The sequence below is a fragment of the Charadrius vociferus genome, unplaced genomic scaffold, assembly GCF_000708025.1.
Source record: "Charadrius vociferus isolate BGI_N301 unplaced genomic scaffold, ASM70802v2 scaffold61, whole genome shotgun sequence".
Classification (NCBI taxonomy): domain Eukaryota; kingdom Metazoa; phylum Chordata; class Aves; order Charadriiformes; family Charadriidae; genus Charadrius; species Charadrius vociferus.
In genome coordinates, this window is record NW_009646945.1 from 3,257,853 (window position 1) to 3,273,783 (window position 15,931).

Below are 15,931 nucleotides of genomic sequence, written 5' to 3' on the forward strand. Positions count from 1 at the left end.
TGAGGAAAGCCATGAAGGAATGCCTGTGGGCCTAGCTTTTTATCCCTTTGCTTTTACAGCGAGAGACTAAAAATGCTTATGCAATATTAATCCAGGATATACAGCAAATTGGCGTTTGGAAGCATTCAATTTTCTTCATAATTGTTCTCCATTCACTTGGCCGATTATCAGTAATTTCAGGGAATTAGAGATGCTCCTTTTAGAAGTTTCTAGTGAACTCTTTAGAATTGTCAAACAATAACAAACCTGCCACTTAAGCAGCAATTTTCCCTCTCACTGTCCTCACGCTAATGTTAGATCACTGTTTGGGAAAGGTAAGACAAGCAGACTGCCATATAGTAAAGCAGTAGGACATTTTTTTCAGCTTCATGCTACTGAGGGAATTTTGATCCAAGAATTTCTGTGTTTGCTTTGTTCATTCAAAGACATTTATCCTCCAGTTTGGGTCCGGAGAGGTTTTTTCCTGGTAGCGGGATCTGCAAAAGCATATTTTGCTAAAGAATTTAATGCTGTAATTTTGTAGATTAAGCTTATATTTCTTTAGTCATCTCCAGGTGAGTCCCACAAGAATTGTAATTCAAAGTGTGTGATCTCCAGGTCTTCCCATTTCCTCTGCTGTAAAATGAAATGGGAAACAAAATTTTTAAAACCCCTCCATAGTGGTATTGTGAAGTGCCATTTAGTGAAAAGGTGGCTTTCTGTCCTCTCTGAATGCCTCACGGGACTTCCTAAATCACACAGTGTGCGCAGTGGCAAGAGCTGCAAGCCTGCTGTGGTCAGGAAGGGGTGTTGGGAGTATTTGATGGGGATGTCTGCGACAGCGTGATTCAGTGACCTGGTGAGGTATGTTATGCACCTTCCTGTAGGTTATAGATGTGCTGAGCAGCAGCATCTCTCTGTTTCTCAATCTCTGTCTGTCCCTGTCTCCTGGAGTTAGCAGGCCAAGGGGACCAACATCCCAACGCTGTCCCTGTGCCAACCAGGAGTGAGGAATGTCAGCATCTGAATGAGTGTGGGCTCAGGTGGTTTTGTCTCCTGTTTCTCTCAGTGTAGCTGCTTCCCAGCCCTGCTGAGGTGCTGCTGCTGAAGAGGAGCAGCAAAGCTCTTGGAGATGTTTAACTGCTTTTCCCTCCAGCTATGTGGAAACAGCAAAAATGATTACACTTGATTGTTTTTTTTTTCAGTCCAGTAGTTGTATTTGAGATAATCCAACTGCTTCTGAGGAACATGAGGGCAGCCTTACTTTACACAAATGGTTTTGGTAATCTTTGAAAAAGCAAACATACATGTTTGGTTTATTTTAATCTGCCCTGCATTAGAATTGCCATAGTAATCACACAAAAAGTGCGATGATAGTTGTATTCCAAGAACTGATAAAAAATGTGGAGGGTGAGAGAGGGGTGCTTGATGCTGAGCGTGGAACGGGGAGCAGCCCAACCTGCCCTCCTCTCCAGCAGCAACGTGTTTTGCAATACCTGCGCCCGAGAGTCGTTCCTCCGTGAGTGGTCTTTCCTCTTGCTGGCTTTTGCATGATGAAGAAGAGCCCTTCTCTCAGAAACAGTCTGCTACAGAGAGGCAGCAGGGACAACCTTCCATTATTAAGATATTAAGACTTGATTTCCCACATGTGCTTAGGCTTGGATCCCTTTATAAACGTTTTGAGGAGGTTTGCATTTTGCATATGTGTTGTGTGACCAATGGGTAAGTTTTCTCTGCCCCTAAATTTGAACTTTGAGTCTAAGAGAAAGGGTGTTAAACATCCCTTACAAGTATTTTCAAGTGCTTTAAAAATATATAAATTCAAATCTCATCTGAGACATAAAACTGAACTGTCATGAATTAATAACTTTTAAAATAATTTTACAAATTCCAGAGAAGAAACAAAGTAATGAACTTGTTCTCAGAAAACTGTTTAGTTTCAGAAAGATTTAAGTAATATTATTAGGTTTTATGTGAATGATACGGAAGAGAATGTTTCAGTTTCTGTACAGACAAGATCCCAACTAAAAGTAATGTGTGTCTATATGAATACAAATTTAGTTTTGTTCTGGGATGACCTTAAAAACATCTGCATGAGGATTCTCTGCTTTAAATAGCCCTTTTATTTGTAGTGATGAGTAAATATCTTGGATATTATTTAATGTGGTAGATTTTTTTGACATCTCATATGACATATTAAATACACTAGCTCTCATATAGTTGTTAAAATACTCTGCCATCAGAGATTACATAAACATAGGTAACTAAACAGTATTAAGCTATTTCTCTGCTCTCTTATTTTACATGAAATTCAAGATCGCTACTTTTATTAAACAGTAAAGGAGTTACCAAGTGTAATGTAAAAATAATGTAGTTTGGCACAATATATATGAAGAATTTCTTAGAGTTAACTTTCAGATTTTGAGCTAAACACTTCAAAAAACAGAGGCTGTTTCCTCCTAGAAGCACATTGACTGCTTGATGATCCTGTGGATGTTCTCCTGCTCGCAGTCATTTGTACATCTTCCCCATGTTTATTCTGTGAATGTCCAGGTGCTCTCTACAAACCTCATAAGGATGCATGGATTGAAAAATCAATATGCTAGGGAGGTCTTAATACCAGAAAGCTTTCTAAATTCTGAAGTAAGATAAAAATGATGATGCTAAGACTTGTTCCCTAAAATCCATTGCTCTCAGGTGGGTTAAAGAAGTACTCCATCAGTACAGGAGATGGCTCTCTTCTCCTGTGGCTTTCTTTCAGTCGTTATGCAAGATAAAGTCGTTATGCAAAACTTTGTTTTGAGGAGTGGAAAATATCTGAATTGCATTTCACAGAGCCTTTGTGAAGGGCTTAAGGTAAAACATATTATTACAGTGATTTTTATTTTTGGTCATAGCAGCAGCATCTTACAGATATGCAGCTACAGAAGGGGGAGGGAAAGCCTGTGGATGCTGAGGGTTGGTCACCACAGTACTCTTAGTTGTTCTTTATGTCCTGACTGTGGCATCAAAGTGCAGCTTGGGTGCTCTCATCCAGAAAGGGTAACTCCTCCTTTGCATCTCCATGTTGGCAGTTGGATGGGTAGTGACCCTTCCACATTCCTGTTTTACTCCTGGATATATTTTCTCATAGACTGAGGTTGTCACCCATGACGCCGCAGGGCTGTGTCTGGGCACGAGGCACTCAGGGACGTGAGTACTCTGTCCATCAGTCCCCATGTAGGCAGCCCTGGCCATGGCCTCACGTGGACTAGAGGAACTGTAGTTGCTTTGTTTCCCCAGTTTCTCTTCTGTCCGTCCTCAGTAGATGTTTTATCAACTTGTTATCTTTCTGCAGGGAGGCCTTGGAGAGAGCGAGGTGTGTGTAGTAGTAGCACAACTCACTTAACTGGGTTCAGGTGCAGAAGAAGCAACAGCCTCCAATTTTTCATGCTAATGGAAGAGGACCAAGTAATATACACTGGTCGCCCCTGCCTTTTCTCATTTTGGTGTATCGATACATTTTGGGCTACAGAGCAATAAATACTTTATTAATCTTCTTTGAAACAGAATGAAAACTCCGTAACAGTATAAAATGAATAATAATAATCATAATTTTAAAAATAGTAATAATTTTTGTAAAATAAAATTGGTCTGCCTCATGTTCCCTTTCTTCATGCAGATATTTGAAATCGTTGTAGCACATTCTAGGATGAGACAAGGAGGGAAGCTTGTGGTGTGGGGACAGCTTGGAAAAGTTAGCTGCTGGGAACCTGACAAATTCTGGCATGAAGTATATACCGTAGTATTTCAGTAAATATCTTCTGTTAGTTCTGGCTAAAGCTATCTCTCCACTATGAAAGATGATCTTCATCTCTGGGCTAGAACCAATCACGAATTATAAAGAAAATTGGCAACCGCAAGCATGAAAAATCATTGATCCAAAAATTCATGAACTGACTTTCATGTAGTGAGATTTCTTCCTGAACTTCAGCTGAGGCTCTTTCTATTTGCTTATTCTTGGTTTTGAACTTTTAGGAATAATTTTTTACTCTCTTCAGCCTTCGCAAAGTGAAATTAAAAAAAAGGAGCGAGAGGTAGGTAATTAAGCATGCAGCGTAACCGCGTGTTTCCAGGATTGTAAAAGGGAGGAGAGAAAAAAAGAAAAGGGGAGGGACGGTGGAGAAAAAGGTGGTGGGGGAGAGACAGACGTTGTCAAAGTTTCTCCAAGGTGTAGAAAATTTTCTACATTTCCAGAGCAGAACAAATCAGGCTCCCTGTTGTTGTTAGGAACTTTGTAAAGTACCTGTAAAGATAGACAGGAATGCTCAACTTCAGCTGCTGCTTGAAACATGCGCAGTTTCCTACTGCTCATTAGGCATGGTTTTATAAAGAAGGGAATATAGTTTATTATTATAATCTGTTTCTAGTAAAGAAGAAGAATTAAAGATGTCTGTTGGTCTGTCACCCCTTGGAGAACAGCAGATGTTCTGTTTTACTGTCCCATTGTGGGCATTATCCAAACAATTTAACTTACAACTTCCAATGTAGTCTAAATTGTCTTATTCCCTATTTGGCTACTGGGAACACCGACGTTTTCTGCAGAAAGTGATCTTTAACCTTGAGAGTTAATGAGAAGATTTCAGCTTGTTGTGCTGATAGCTGGAGCTTCTTATTCCCCACTCATGTAATTGGAAAGAGCTTATTTGGATGCCGTTAGGTTTGTGTAGTCCCCAAACTTCGCAGCTTCCCAGATGGTTCTTTGAGCTACCCCCAATGAAAGTTCAGGCACAGCATCGCATCGTTTTGCAGAGAGCTGCACTATCTGCCCTCCCATGTCATGGGCATGGCAGCTCTGCTGCCGTGTGTCCCCTGAGGATGAGGAGGGTTGGTGGCATTTCATCGCATTACTCAAACACGCAAATACTTGATTTGTCATTGGGGATTCAGCTTGATACTTGTAGATGAACGACAGAAAATAGTATTCTTGAGATCTTTATGCTCTGTGATTTGCCTTTGAGCTGTATTAGTCCCTGCGTGCAGAATAGCCTTCTGCTGAAAATTGTCTACCTGAGCACGTGGGATGGCATGACATGGCCTTTTCCTAGTTCTGCTTGAGATCTTTTATTGGTCATCAGCAGCAGGTATGAGCTCAGCGAAATGGTAACTCACAGAGATTTGATAACACTTTAAATAAGAGCGTGTTTCGTGAATGTACCAGCATGTTTCTAATAATCCTAGTAAGTGTTTCTGTCATGGAAACAAGAACGAGTGCCATTAAAATTACAGAAGGTGTTAGTCATTTTTAATAGTTGTTCAGGTCTATGTTCACTCTATCTTATTATAGATGTTAGTTGTAATTTTTTTTTGCCATGTCGGAAACTCGGTAGTGTGCAGTAGAGGCTGTTTCTTCCCACACGTTCTTTTTTCTTTAAATTTGGTGCCTATAGCTATGAAAATGCATGCACAGATAATTTCTGACCAAAACCCACCCCTTTAAATTATTGTAGCCAAGTGTTCTTCGTTGTCATAACTATTATGCTTCAGGTAAAAATCTGTCTAAGTAATTTCTGTAATGAAGCTGTGTGGATTTTGGGGTAATGGAGGTTCATATCCACCTCCAGATGCTAATATCCCCAAATTGTTGCCTTATCCAGCCTGACAGTGGCCTGCGAGCTGGATATAAGCGATCATTTTTACATCTCAGAAAAACCCCAGCTGGGTTTTTCACGATTCCTGTACTTCTCTGCAGTGGAGCAAGGCTGGAGCCGGCCACACTCGCCCCAGCCCGCGGGGAGGAGAGGCCAGGTGCCCAGTGCCCGCTCCACTGTGAGGACCTTCTGGTCCATGGAAACGTGGAGGTGTGCCAAACACTTCCAAAGATGGATTATTCTTCTGATGACTGGCAAAGAAATGTCTATTCCCTCTCTGTTTCAAACATAAATGAGGTAAACCACCATCATACGTAACTTGTTCACAGTTTACATACCAATAGCATCCTGCTGCTGCCTGTTATTTACCATACCCTGTCTACACTCTGAGATATTCAGTGATGTGATGTCTTTACTAATCCAGAAGTTTGCTTGTTTTTTTTTTTCTCCTTCTAAATCCCAGTAGAAATGCCGTAGGTTTTCATTTTGTTGCTGTTTGCCCAGGAAACGGGCGGTGGGTAGGGTTTCCTTTGCTGGGCAGGAGCCGCAGAGGTGATGCTGAGGGGCAGCACAGGGGCTCTGCAGCCCTCTGGGGTGGCGCAGACTCTTCCCTTTCTGAAAAGTCAATTAGCGCTGTAATTCATGAGCCAGTGGATGTGGCATTAGGTTCTGATGCAGAGCAGGGAAGGAGAGAGATTCCCGTACCAGCTTTGTAAGGGCTTGTGTAACAAGTCCCTTGCTAATTACGCTCATACCTCCTGAATTGCAGCTAAGCGTGTTTAGTCTTTGGTACCTGGATATGATCCTCGTAGGAATTCCCATCTCACATATGAGGTGATGTAGTGATGTGTGAGGCTGTGTCCGCAACAGATGTTGGTAGAAAGTCGACTCTAGTGTAAGTCAGAAACGGATGTAGACTGATAAGTTGTTCTGAACCTCTAAGATATTAGGTACTGCAGAGTAATGGCACTTCTACCCACCCCTTTTCCTCTCAGAAAGGCACAGCGATGGCCTGGGCACCAGAAGGGGGTCATGACATTGGCATCCACAGCAGGTTTTCTCTGGCTGAAACTCACTGATGAAAGAACCGTCACATGTATTATACACATTATATCATTCCTGGTTCTCCCCAGCTGAGCTCTTCAAGTTACAATCTAAATCGTATTGTTGCATCTGTAATTACTCCCCTCTGTCCAGGAAAAAGTTGCAAACTTCTTCCTCTATGTGAGCCTTTCTGAGCCTACCCAAAGCATTTAGACCATCAGAAATATACAGTTCTCACATCGCTGCATTATGTTCACTAACAGGAGCAATTTTACCATTCAGTTTTAGGGGATTTTTCAAAGTTGTGGTAAGAAAAATATCTGCCAACTTCCTTCCTGTGTCTCAGAGCGGTGAAGCGTTACCAACTCAAAGCAGCTAGGAATTTGCTCCTGTCACTGCAAACCCTTGCCTGCACTGCAAAATGACTTGTGAATGCAGATACAAAACACAGTGTCTTCATTATAATATAACTAAATATCAGTCAGAGTCTTATTAGTAAGGCATGATCTTTGATGTAAGCAGAAAAACTTCAGCAGTAGCAAAGTTGATGATGCTTCTTGTGTCACACAAGTGTTTGAAGAAGTAATGAGCGGGATGCTATTTTGCAAAAAATTTGTAATATCTGGGGAACTAGAAGTGCATTTTTCCTAGATTTTCGGCAATAGTGTGGAAATAGGTAAAGAGGTAATCCAGCAAGTTTTAAGGAATTCCTTGAAGAATGTACCCCAAAACCTGAAACTGTAGCTCATTAAAACGTACTGAAACATAATTTTTTGACAGAGACGAGTAGAACATTTGTAAGATCTGACATTTTTGTCTTTTCTTTTGGCATGCAAAGATATTTGCATTTTAGAAAAAAGCCCAGAGAAAGGAGACGGAGAGGGTGTAGGTAATTAAATTTTAATTTCAGTTTTAAAGATCTTTCTCTAATTAGCTTTAAAAGTCAGTGTCTAAGTAAATTGAGTTTCAAGGTGCAATCATCTTTTTCCTCCTGGATCTCAGTATTCAAAAGTAAGAAGAAAGAATATTAGAGAAATAGAAGGAAGATTGTTATTTTAAAGGCCTTTCAAGATAAGGATTTAACATTGCCTCATTATTAAAATATAACTGTGGCAGGTTGATGTTTTCTTATTTTTGAATTTCAAAGTCATTGAGCAGTCATGGTTGGGAAAATGGAAAACTTGGGTTCTATTAAAAGAAAAGGAAAATGATACTAAGAAGGTAAGGACTTTTCTTCTTTCTTTTGCTTCATAACAAGACTTTTTTTGGTGGCTTGGTTGTGTTCTTTTCACTGCCACCCATTCTTCCAGAGACGTTCTTACTTTTCTATGAGTCATTTTTGATCATAGGCATGCTAATACACCATCTTCTCTTTCTTCAAGGTATGCTAGCATGCAGTGGGGTTTTGTTTCTACAATATACACAGCCAAGTGTATTTTCTCTACATTTATGTGATGGTTAGGGACATATGCACACCTGTCAGATTTTGCAGGCTGAGTGTACGAGTCCCACGACCTGCCTCGTTCATCGGCCATCTGCTAGAACACGATGTGCACTTTTAGTTCCCTGGTACGGCCTCTGCCCTGCTACTGATGTGGCTGCCTGCCAGACCTCCAACTGCATGGGGCAGAGGTAGGAGGAAAACAGAATAATTGTGATTTGTCATTATTTTAATGTGTGAATGCTTATAAGTGTGCCATTTTAAAGCTAAAGAAAGCAGAGAACAGTATTTGATAACATTGAAAATATGTCTGTGAGGAAGTACATAAGCTGTTGTTTGAAGATGAATAGCTAGAAGAATAACTGAAAACAGTTGGGTTTGTACATGAAGTAGTTATAAATATCTGGAATTGTGTGACGTTAACAATGATTTTTTTTTCTCTCTGTAAGAGGAATGGCAGTCTTGTTATTTAACCAAGAGTTCTGAATGTAGAGAAATTCATTTTAGAAGTTGATGGGTTTTAGCATAAGCGCATTCTCAAGTAGAGAAATGCTAATTATCTAAACTGTCATCTTAAGCTTCCTTGTAATTCTGAAAGAGAACCATCAACACTAGTGTCCTTGGAGAGACAGGGAGGGGAGAGTGTCTGTTGTTTTGCCTCAGTGGCCAGTCCGGCCCAAACCACCACAACGAGATAGTTGGCATTTGTAGGTGAATGATGCACAATTGATGTAATATTTGCAAATATTAAAGCATGAAATTTAAAGAAATTTAAGCATCTTGGAAAGTCCAAGTTAATGTGAGCATAAACGCTTCATGGTTTGAAAATCAGTGTAGAAATCTTAAAAGGTGGAGGCAATCTTAGTCTAGAAGTTGTTGTCCAGTAGGCGGTCATGAGGGTTCCTGTTAGTTTTGATTGTAACATCTTTAAATCTGGGAGAAGCAGTACTGCAAATAGTATGTTAATTAAATTTCCAGATGTTGGTAAACTAAGAAAGGAGAATAATATGAATGGAGCAAAGATAAATATCCCAATGTAGTATGCATACCAGAAAAATACAATTCAATTGAGCCTGAATAAAGAGAAGCTAACATATAAAGATACTGATCTAAACTGAGCATAAACTTTCATTAACAAGACACAGATGCTGAAGTGAGGCTATAGAAAAAGTTTTAGGATTTCTGTGGATGTTCTGGATTGATGCTATGACAATAAAATACCCAAATGTGATTATTGTTGACTATGTATCAGTGTTAAAGTTCAAATAAAGACAGGGAGGATACTTCCTGTAAGACCGCACTGAGAGTATTTCATAAGATAAATACACTATTCTGGGTGTCTTCTGAACAAGTTAAGACCAGAATAATATTTACAAAAATGAACAGCAACAGAGAATTAAGAGAGGCAGAGGTGAAGTTATGTGCTCCCATTTAGGGGAGAAATGCTATAATGGTCAGTGATACATGAAAGGAAAAGATAGTTTTGTAAGTGAAGGGGAGATAACTAGTAACAGGAGGATAAATTTGGGGAAAATAATACAAATTCAGAAAAAAAAAAATCTGAAAATTTTGGCCAAGTAAAGACTACTCATGTTGGGAAATGCTGGAATTTTTTAAAATAAAATGATAGTTACTTAAAAGTGGATTGGATCCTAAGGGAGAGAAAAATAATGCTCTGGGCCACAAAGAGAGAGTGGGTGGTGTGTTACAGATATCCTCTGCCTTTGCTGTCATGTCCAAAAGTATGTTTCTGAAAAGATCTGTAACTGGTAGTGTCTTTGCAGTGCTACTGTTTTGCATCCCTCCCGGCAGCCACCTCCGTATCGCATGCCTGAGTTCGCTTCTGCAGGACAGATGATGCAGTTCTCTGGGGAGTAGTTCTTCACCTCTTGGAACTGCTTATGTTTTCAGTATTTTTTCTTTTCTAATTTGAGATGCCTACATTTGATTTGCAGTGTTTTGTTAATCTTGTAGAGAAATGCTGGCTTATGTTAGCTGCTGCTAGAGTTTAATGCAGTTTGTAGATAAGTTCACAATCAGCTGGTTTCTGTCTCCAACTGTTTTTCTTCTATCTGAAGAGAAAAAAGCTTTGAAAACCTGTGTGGCAGTCCAGTTTGCGACAGCCTCAGTGGTCTTTGGAAGTTACCATCGTTTTGTCTCTAGAGGTTTGGAAGAATGGAAGTTGAACTGATGTGGGGATTTGAGCCTTTGAAGGTCATAAGGGATGTTTGGCTCTCACTGTGTCCAGCTGAGTGGAACGAGGAGCTGGACTGAACCTACTGGAATTGGAACCACAGCTTGAGGAGCTGTGCTGGAGTGTGAAACTCAAGGCTAATCTAAATATTTTTTAAAAGGTATTTAAGTTAAATATAGGCAAAGTCTTAACTTGTTGTTTCAAGTACTTTAAGCTGAAAGAAGCGGTCCTGCTTTCCTGGGCCCCAGGATGACCCCGATTCATCCTTTCTCTTGGATTCCAGATGAGGACTTGCGCGGTATGATGAATTGGATAGGCAACTGAGGCAGTAAAACTGCTCTTTTACTGGTCCTATCCACAGACCAGTTTCTTGATGCTGAGGTAGGATCTGTGTGTGCCTTGTATATACAACACACTCCGATGTAAATACATATCTGTGAGCTCTCTTTCAGGAACTGTCTTTCTGTGTTGAAAACTACTCTTTCTCACAGAGTTTTTAGGTTTTACTGAATCATCATTTTCCCAGACAAGACTCTAGGGTGTGGAGAGAAAAAAACCCAGTAGTCTTCAGGTCTGCTCATGAGTCATAGGCCTGATGGTCTGTGTGAGGTGGCCAGAAACAACCATAAGATCATTCTTCATTTCTGTGCCTTAAATTCCCTGCACGCCAAACTGTGCAAGCTGCCAGGGGCACTGAGGAGCTGAAACATCAGCTGAAATCTTCGTAAGAGTAAAATTTTCTTGGCTCTGCTATATAAATATATGTGTGTATTTTTCTAGTCATGCCCTCCAAGCTGACATCTGAGAGGAAATTGGTATGGGAAGGTATATATTAGCTCTGCTCTGAGACCACCATCCTTTGCGCTGAATGCCTGCATGCAGGACGACATATTCAGCTTTATGGATGAAATTTGCCAGATCCTCAAATGCTTTTGCTCGTGAGCATATTTGAAAATCAGAGGAGGTGATGACCCTTTTAAAATAAAAATGGAATTGCTGGCAGGAAGGAAAAGTAAAACTGTGTTCTCAACATTTAAAGATGGTTATAAAATGTGTATTGGCTGTTTTTATAATTTATAGTAAAACTGCTGTTGCTTTTAATAAAACGAGACTTCCAGTCAGAATTTCATGATTATGAATGTGAGCATTTTGTTATCCAGCTTGGATTTATCCTACAAATAACCATTTTCTAGCAGAACTGTGGCTATATACATAACTTAATGGGATTCTCTGTCACACATAATTCTTTCTGAAGTTATAGTGTTGGACTCATTGCTGAATCCTTCAAGTCCTTGAATGTGGCTCAAGAACTGAGTTAGTGGTAACTTTCATGATTTTTAATTTAATTTTTCCTTAATTCTTAGACTTTTAAAACTTCCTGTAATTCATTATTAGATTTACCGTTTCAAGTGCTTATTTAAAAGGCACCTTAGCTGCAGAAGCAAATCAATATTTACAGTGCATTAGTGCCACAGAGAATTTGAAGCCTTGTGATTAGAGTTCATTGCTGTTTTATCCACTCTTCAAAGAAACCACAGACTTCAAACGGTATCAGCCATCATCCTGGAATCAGTGACATTGCATCGGTCCCATGCGTACTTCATCTTGTGGTTTAATTATTAAGTTCCTTTCCTTTGATTTTCCTTTTAATATTTCGAGTATATCCTCTTCAAATCTATAAATTCAAGCAAACCAGAAGATTGTAACCAACAATATATTGGTAGAAAAATCTGTTCAATATATTCTTTCATGTTGTTGTTTTAATGGAGAGTTTCAAAACTGAGTTAGAATGGGCTCTTAGACTAGAGTTGGAGAGGAATGCAGGAGTATTTATAACTTCTGGTTAACATAGTGTGAATTAGATTTAATTCTTGGATTATTACCTGGAGCAGTATTGACCGTTGCCAAGCAGCGTACACTAGAGCTAGCTCCATGTGCTTGTCCCATTCCAGCAATAAAAAAAAATAAAATTACCATATGTTTAAATTTCTAGTTTAACTGGGAAATACATAGATCCAACACACCTGAATTATTGTCATTTATAATTAACTTTATTGTGAAGTTTGGTTAGTAATACAAATCACATTTCCGTATGCATGGAACCATTTTCATAAGGAGAGACTAGAATTGATCACGTTATATCTTTATATTGACAGAATAATTTGGAGAAGCGCTCAATGGCTAGCCTTACTAAAATGAAATGGGTCATATTAAAGGTGGCTTATCAGTGAATAGATTTTGTAGAGAAACTTCTGATGTTAATGTTTTCTCCGGAGCATATTAATACTTGGGAATTCTGTTGCATAATTAACTTCCTGTATTGTGCGAAGTCTCTGCTACTTACCATGGTGCAAACTGTCAGGTTTTCACTACAAAGCAAAAGGCAAGGCAGTGATAATTTCTCGCTTGCCTTCAAAAGTGCTGACTTGAGTTCCAGTTTCTTCCTTTCTTTCTTTGTTGGCAATTCGGCTTCTCTTCTTACAGAAGTGCACCCAACTGAACTTTTGTTTTCTCAAAGAATTTGATGAAAAAGTGTAAAAATATAAGAACATTTTGCTATCACCGTGCTTATATATAGATGTATGAGCATAAGGAGTAAGTGAACTCATGTTTGAAAATTGTAATTCTCTGTTGTAGGGTGGGTAGCTAAGGCAAACGGGATAATATGCACGGGCTGCTGCTTGGAACAAATATAGATTAGTAGTTTTCTTAAGTGGCACTACATGCTACAGAGCCACTTCCTTGCTCAGGCTAATCTAATAAATGAGGGGGTATGTTCAGGGCTACGCCAGCAGCACCGTCACCGCTGCTAATGGGGCCCTTCATTAGGCACTGTGGGGCCGTTGCTGGGACTGCAGCTGTGCCACCTTTGTTACAGAGATCTCTTGCGATTTGATAGTGTACTTTTATTGTTTGCCATCTAGGGGGAAATGAGAGACTTTGCCTTCAGCTACTTCATGAAACTTGAAGTAGTTGAAGACAAGGCAATCAAAGAAAAACCCGCCGAGTTTATGAGTATATACTGAGTAATCAAAATCGAAGTAGAGTTAACTCAGACCACAAATACTTTTCTCTCTAATTAAAGTATTCATTCTTGAAATATTTTTTAATTACTCCTAGTTCTGTTACATATATAAAAATGTGTACAAATGTACATATTTATAAAAGAAACCATTTTATTTGCTAGACATTAACTCTTGTGAATATTTTTGTTATGAAAATAATATTAAAAAAAGAATTTTCAAAGGAAAGAGAAATAGTACTATGATTACAGGAGAAAACATAAATTAATTCTCTCTTATTCTTGTATACCAGGGTGGACATGAAATAGAATGACTGTTGGGTGTTTTGTCCTGTGACGCTTGTATGCACCTCAGCAGCATGAGTCCTTGTTGTTTAAAAAATAATAAAATGCTCACACTTTTTCTCTGTGTGGCATGACTTACTGTATTTCTCACTGTCTTTATAATGCCATGCAAAATAAGACTCTATATTTTAATACTGTTAAATGTAGTGTTAACATAAAGTTATTGTAAAACTTAAAATCAGTCACTTAAACCCCTTTCATTGTGTTTTCCTGCTAGTATTGTTAGAGGTGCACATTCAGCTTCCTCGACGACTGTTTCACCAAAGCATTAAAAAAAAAATTGCCTGGTTTTCATTCTCAGGTGTTTCCCAGCAACTCTGCTGCTTATGTGTCACAGCTTTCACCTTGTCCTTTTCCACTTTGCATTCAGGGTTCCCAGTGCAGCAGTAAAGAGAAATTCAACTGATAAATCATGTCCCCTCTGTTCTGATGCTGAGTGGGAGAGTGCTAAGAGGTCGCAAATACAGGCAATGAAACTTCTGTTTGGGCAAGGAAACAATAGATATGTGGATATTTGTTGTAGGATAATAAATGAAATTGGAAAAAATTAAGTTGTATTCCAAGAGAAACTAACCTTAATGTGCCATCCAAGTTTCCAGAATGGATTTGACCTCTACATATATTAAAAAACCCTATCTCTTTCCAATCAGTCTACCTGCCTGCTGCATCGTTTATTACTAATGAAATATTTTTCTCTTGTCAGTCATGCCAGCTGGAAGGCTAAGGGAATCAGGGTAAATCAGCACAGATCTTGTTTCAACTGTCAGGAAGAGGCAAAGGAAGAATACAGAATAGAAAACAGTCACTTCCATAAGTTTTGAGAAAAAAATGGAGAGTATATTTTAGAAGGTGAGGAGGCTGCCTTTCACTGCAGAGAGGCGGGTGTGCAGCTTCTTGAAAGCATGTTGTGCTGGCAGTGCCCATCCTGCAGCCGTGGGGTGGGGACACGTCGTCCTAGTCCACCCCTTACTTAGTCACCGGGCTGTTGAATATAGACCTTGCTCTTTAAAATACCTGTAAGTCATCTTAGCCTCTTAGTTGTTCAAGGTTATTTTTTTTTCCCAAGCTTTTTTTCAAGTTGTTCTAGCTGGTTTTTTTATTTTACACAACAACTGACAGATAGTGGTGCTGTGTTTGTACGTGTAAAGCCAACAAGCTGTGCTAGGTTCAAAGAGTTTAGTTTCACCCTCATTTTCTCCTCGTGTGGCCAAGCGGCAAGGCTGTGGTTTTGAGGAAACAGACCTTGTCCTTCAGGAACTATGCTGAGGTCAATAACTCCTTACTTTGTGAAACCACATTTGGTCAAAACCACCCATCCAGAGCTTGAAAAAATATTTTTCTTATGTGAAAAACATTTTAAATCTAGTCAGTGTTTATTTACTGTCTGTTCTATTCTTCAGATATGCCTCTTCATGTCCGACGTAGTAGTGACCCTGCACTGATTGGCCTCTCAACCTCTGTAAGTGATACAAATTTTTCTTCAGAAGAGCCTTCACGGAAAAACCCTACAAGGTGGTCCACAACAGCAGGCTTTCTCAAGCAGAACACCCCTGGCGTGCCCAGTGCTCATGAAAGAAAGGTATATTTCTTTTCCCCTCTTTATCCAACAAATGACAAAAGTGCATGAATTTTGATTTGCTGTTTTGTCCTTCTCTCACCTGCTCCTGGTTTAAACTTGTGTTTTCTGACCTTGTCCACCAAACCTCATCAGCAGCAGAGGAGTGTTTGAGTTTCACACGTTTCCTGCCGTCAGCAGACTCTCGGTGATGTGTGCAGCAAGGGATCTAAAAACTTGATTTTGCCATTTACTTTAGTTGATGCTCTGATTACTCATTACTCTGCAAAGCAGGGCCCAAACGCTGTCACGCATTTTCTTTGAATGCAAATAGGTCACATCTATACTGATTTTTACTGATCTCTATAGAAGTCCTAATGTCATTGAATAATCTGCATGCCCACAGCTGGTCTGGTCTTTCTTTCTGACCTTGCGTTGCTCGTTTTCACTTTCTGAGGCATTAGTCAAGTAATACAAAACACAAGTATGTATCTCCTTGATAGTGTTCTTGAAACTAAACGGTGAAATGCAGAGTGAGTATTTTAGATTTCACTTTCTGAAGCATTAGTCAAGTAATACAAAACACAAATATGTATCTCCTTGATAATGTTCTTGAAACTAAAACGGTGAAATGCAGAGTGAGTATTTTTTCCTTCAATTTTTCAATGTGATTTCAGTATCTCTACATGAATTGCGTTATTAGCTAGAGAAGTCAGCAGGA

At 39.4% G+C, this 15,931-nt stretch overlaps 1 protein-coding gene across 1 annotated transcript in view; it reads left to right on the plus strand.

Moving 5' to 3' along the window:
* PARD3 (par-3 family cell polarity regulator) overlaps nt 1-15,931 on the plus strand; it is a 480,197-nt gene that overhangs the window by 194,300 nt on the left and 269,966 nt on the right. The window contains exon 8 of the mRNA XM_009895122.1: nt 15,056-15,234. Within this exon, the coding sequence (XP_009893424.1) occupies nt 15,056-15,234 (179 nt within the window). The remainder of the gene's footprint in view (nt 1-15,055; nt 15,235-15,931) is intronic.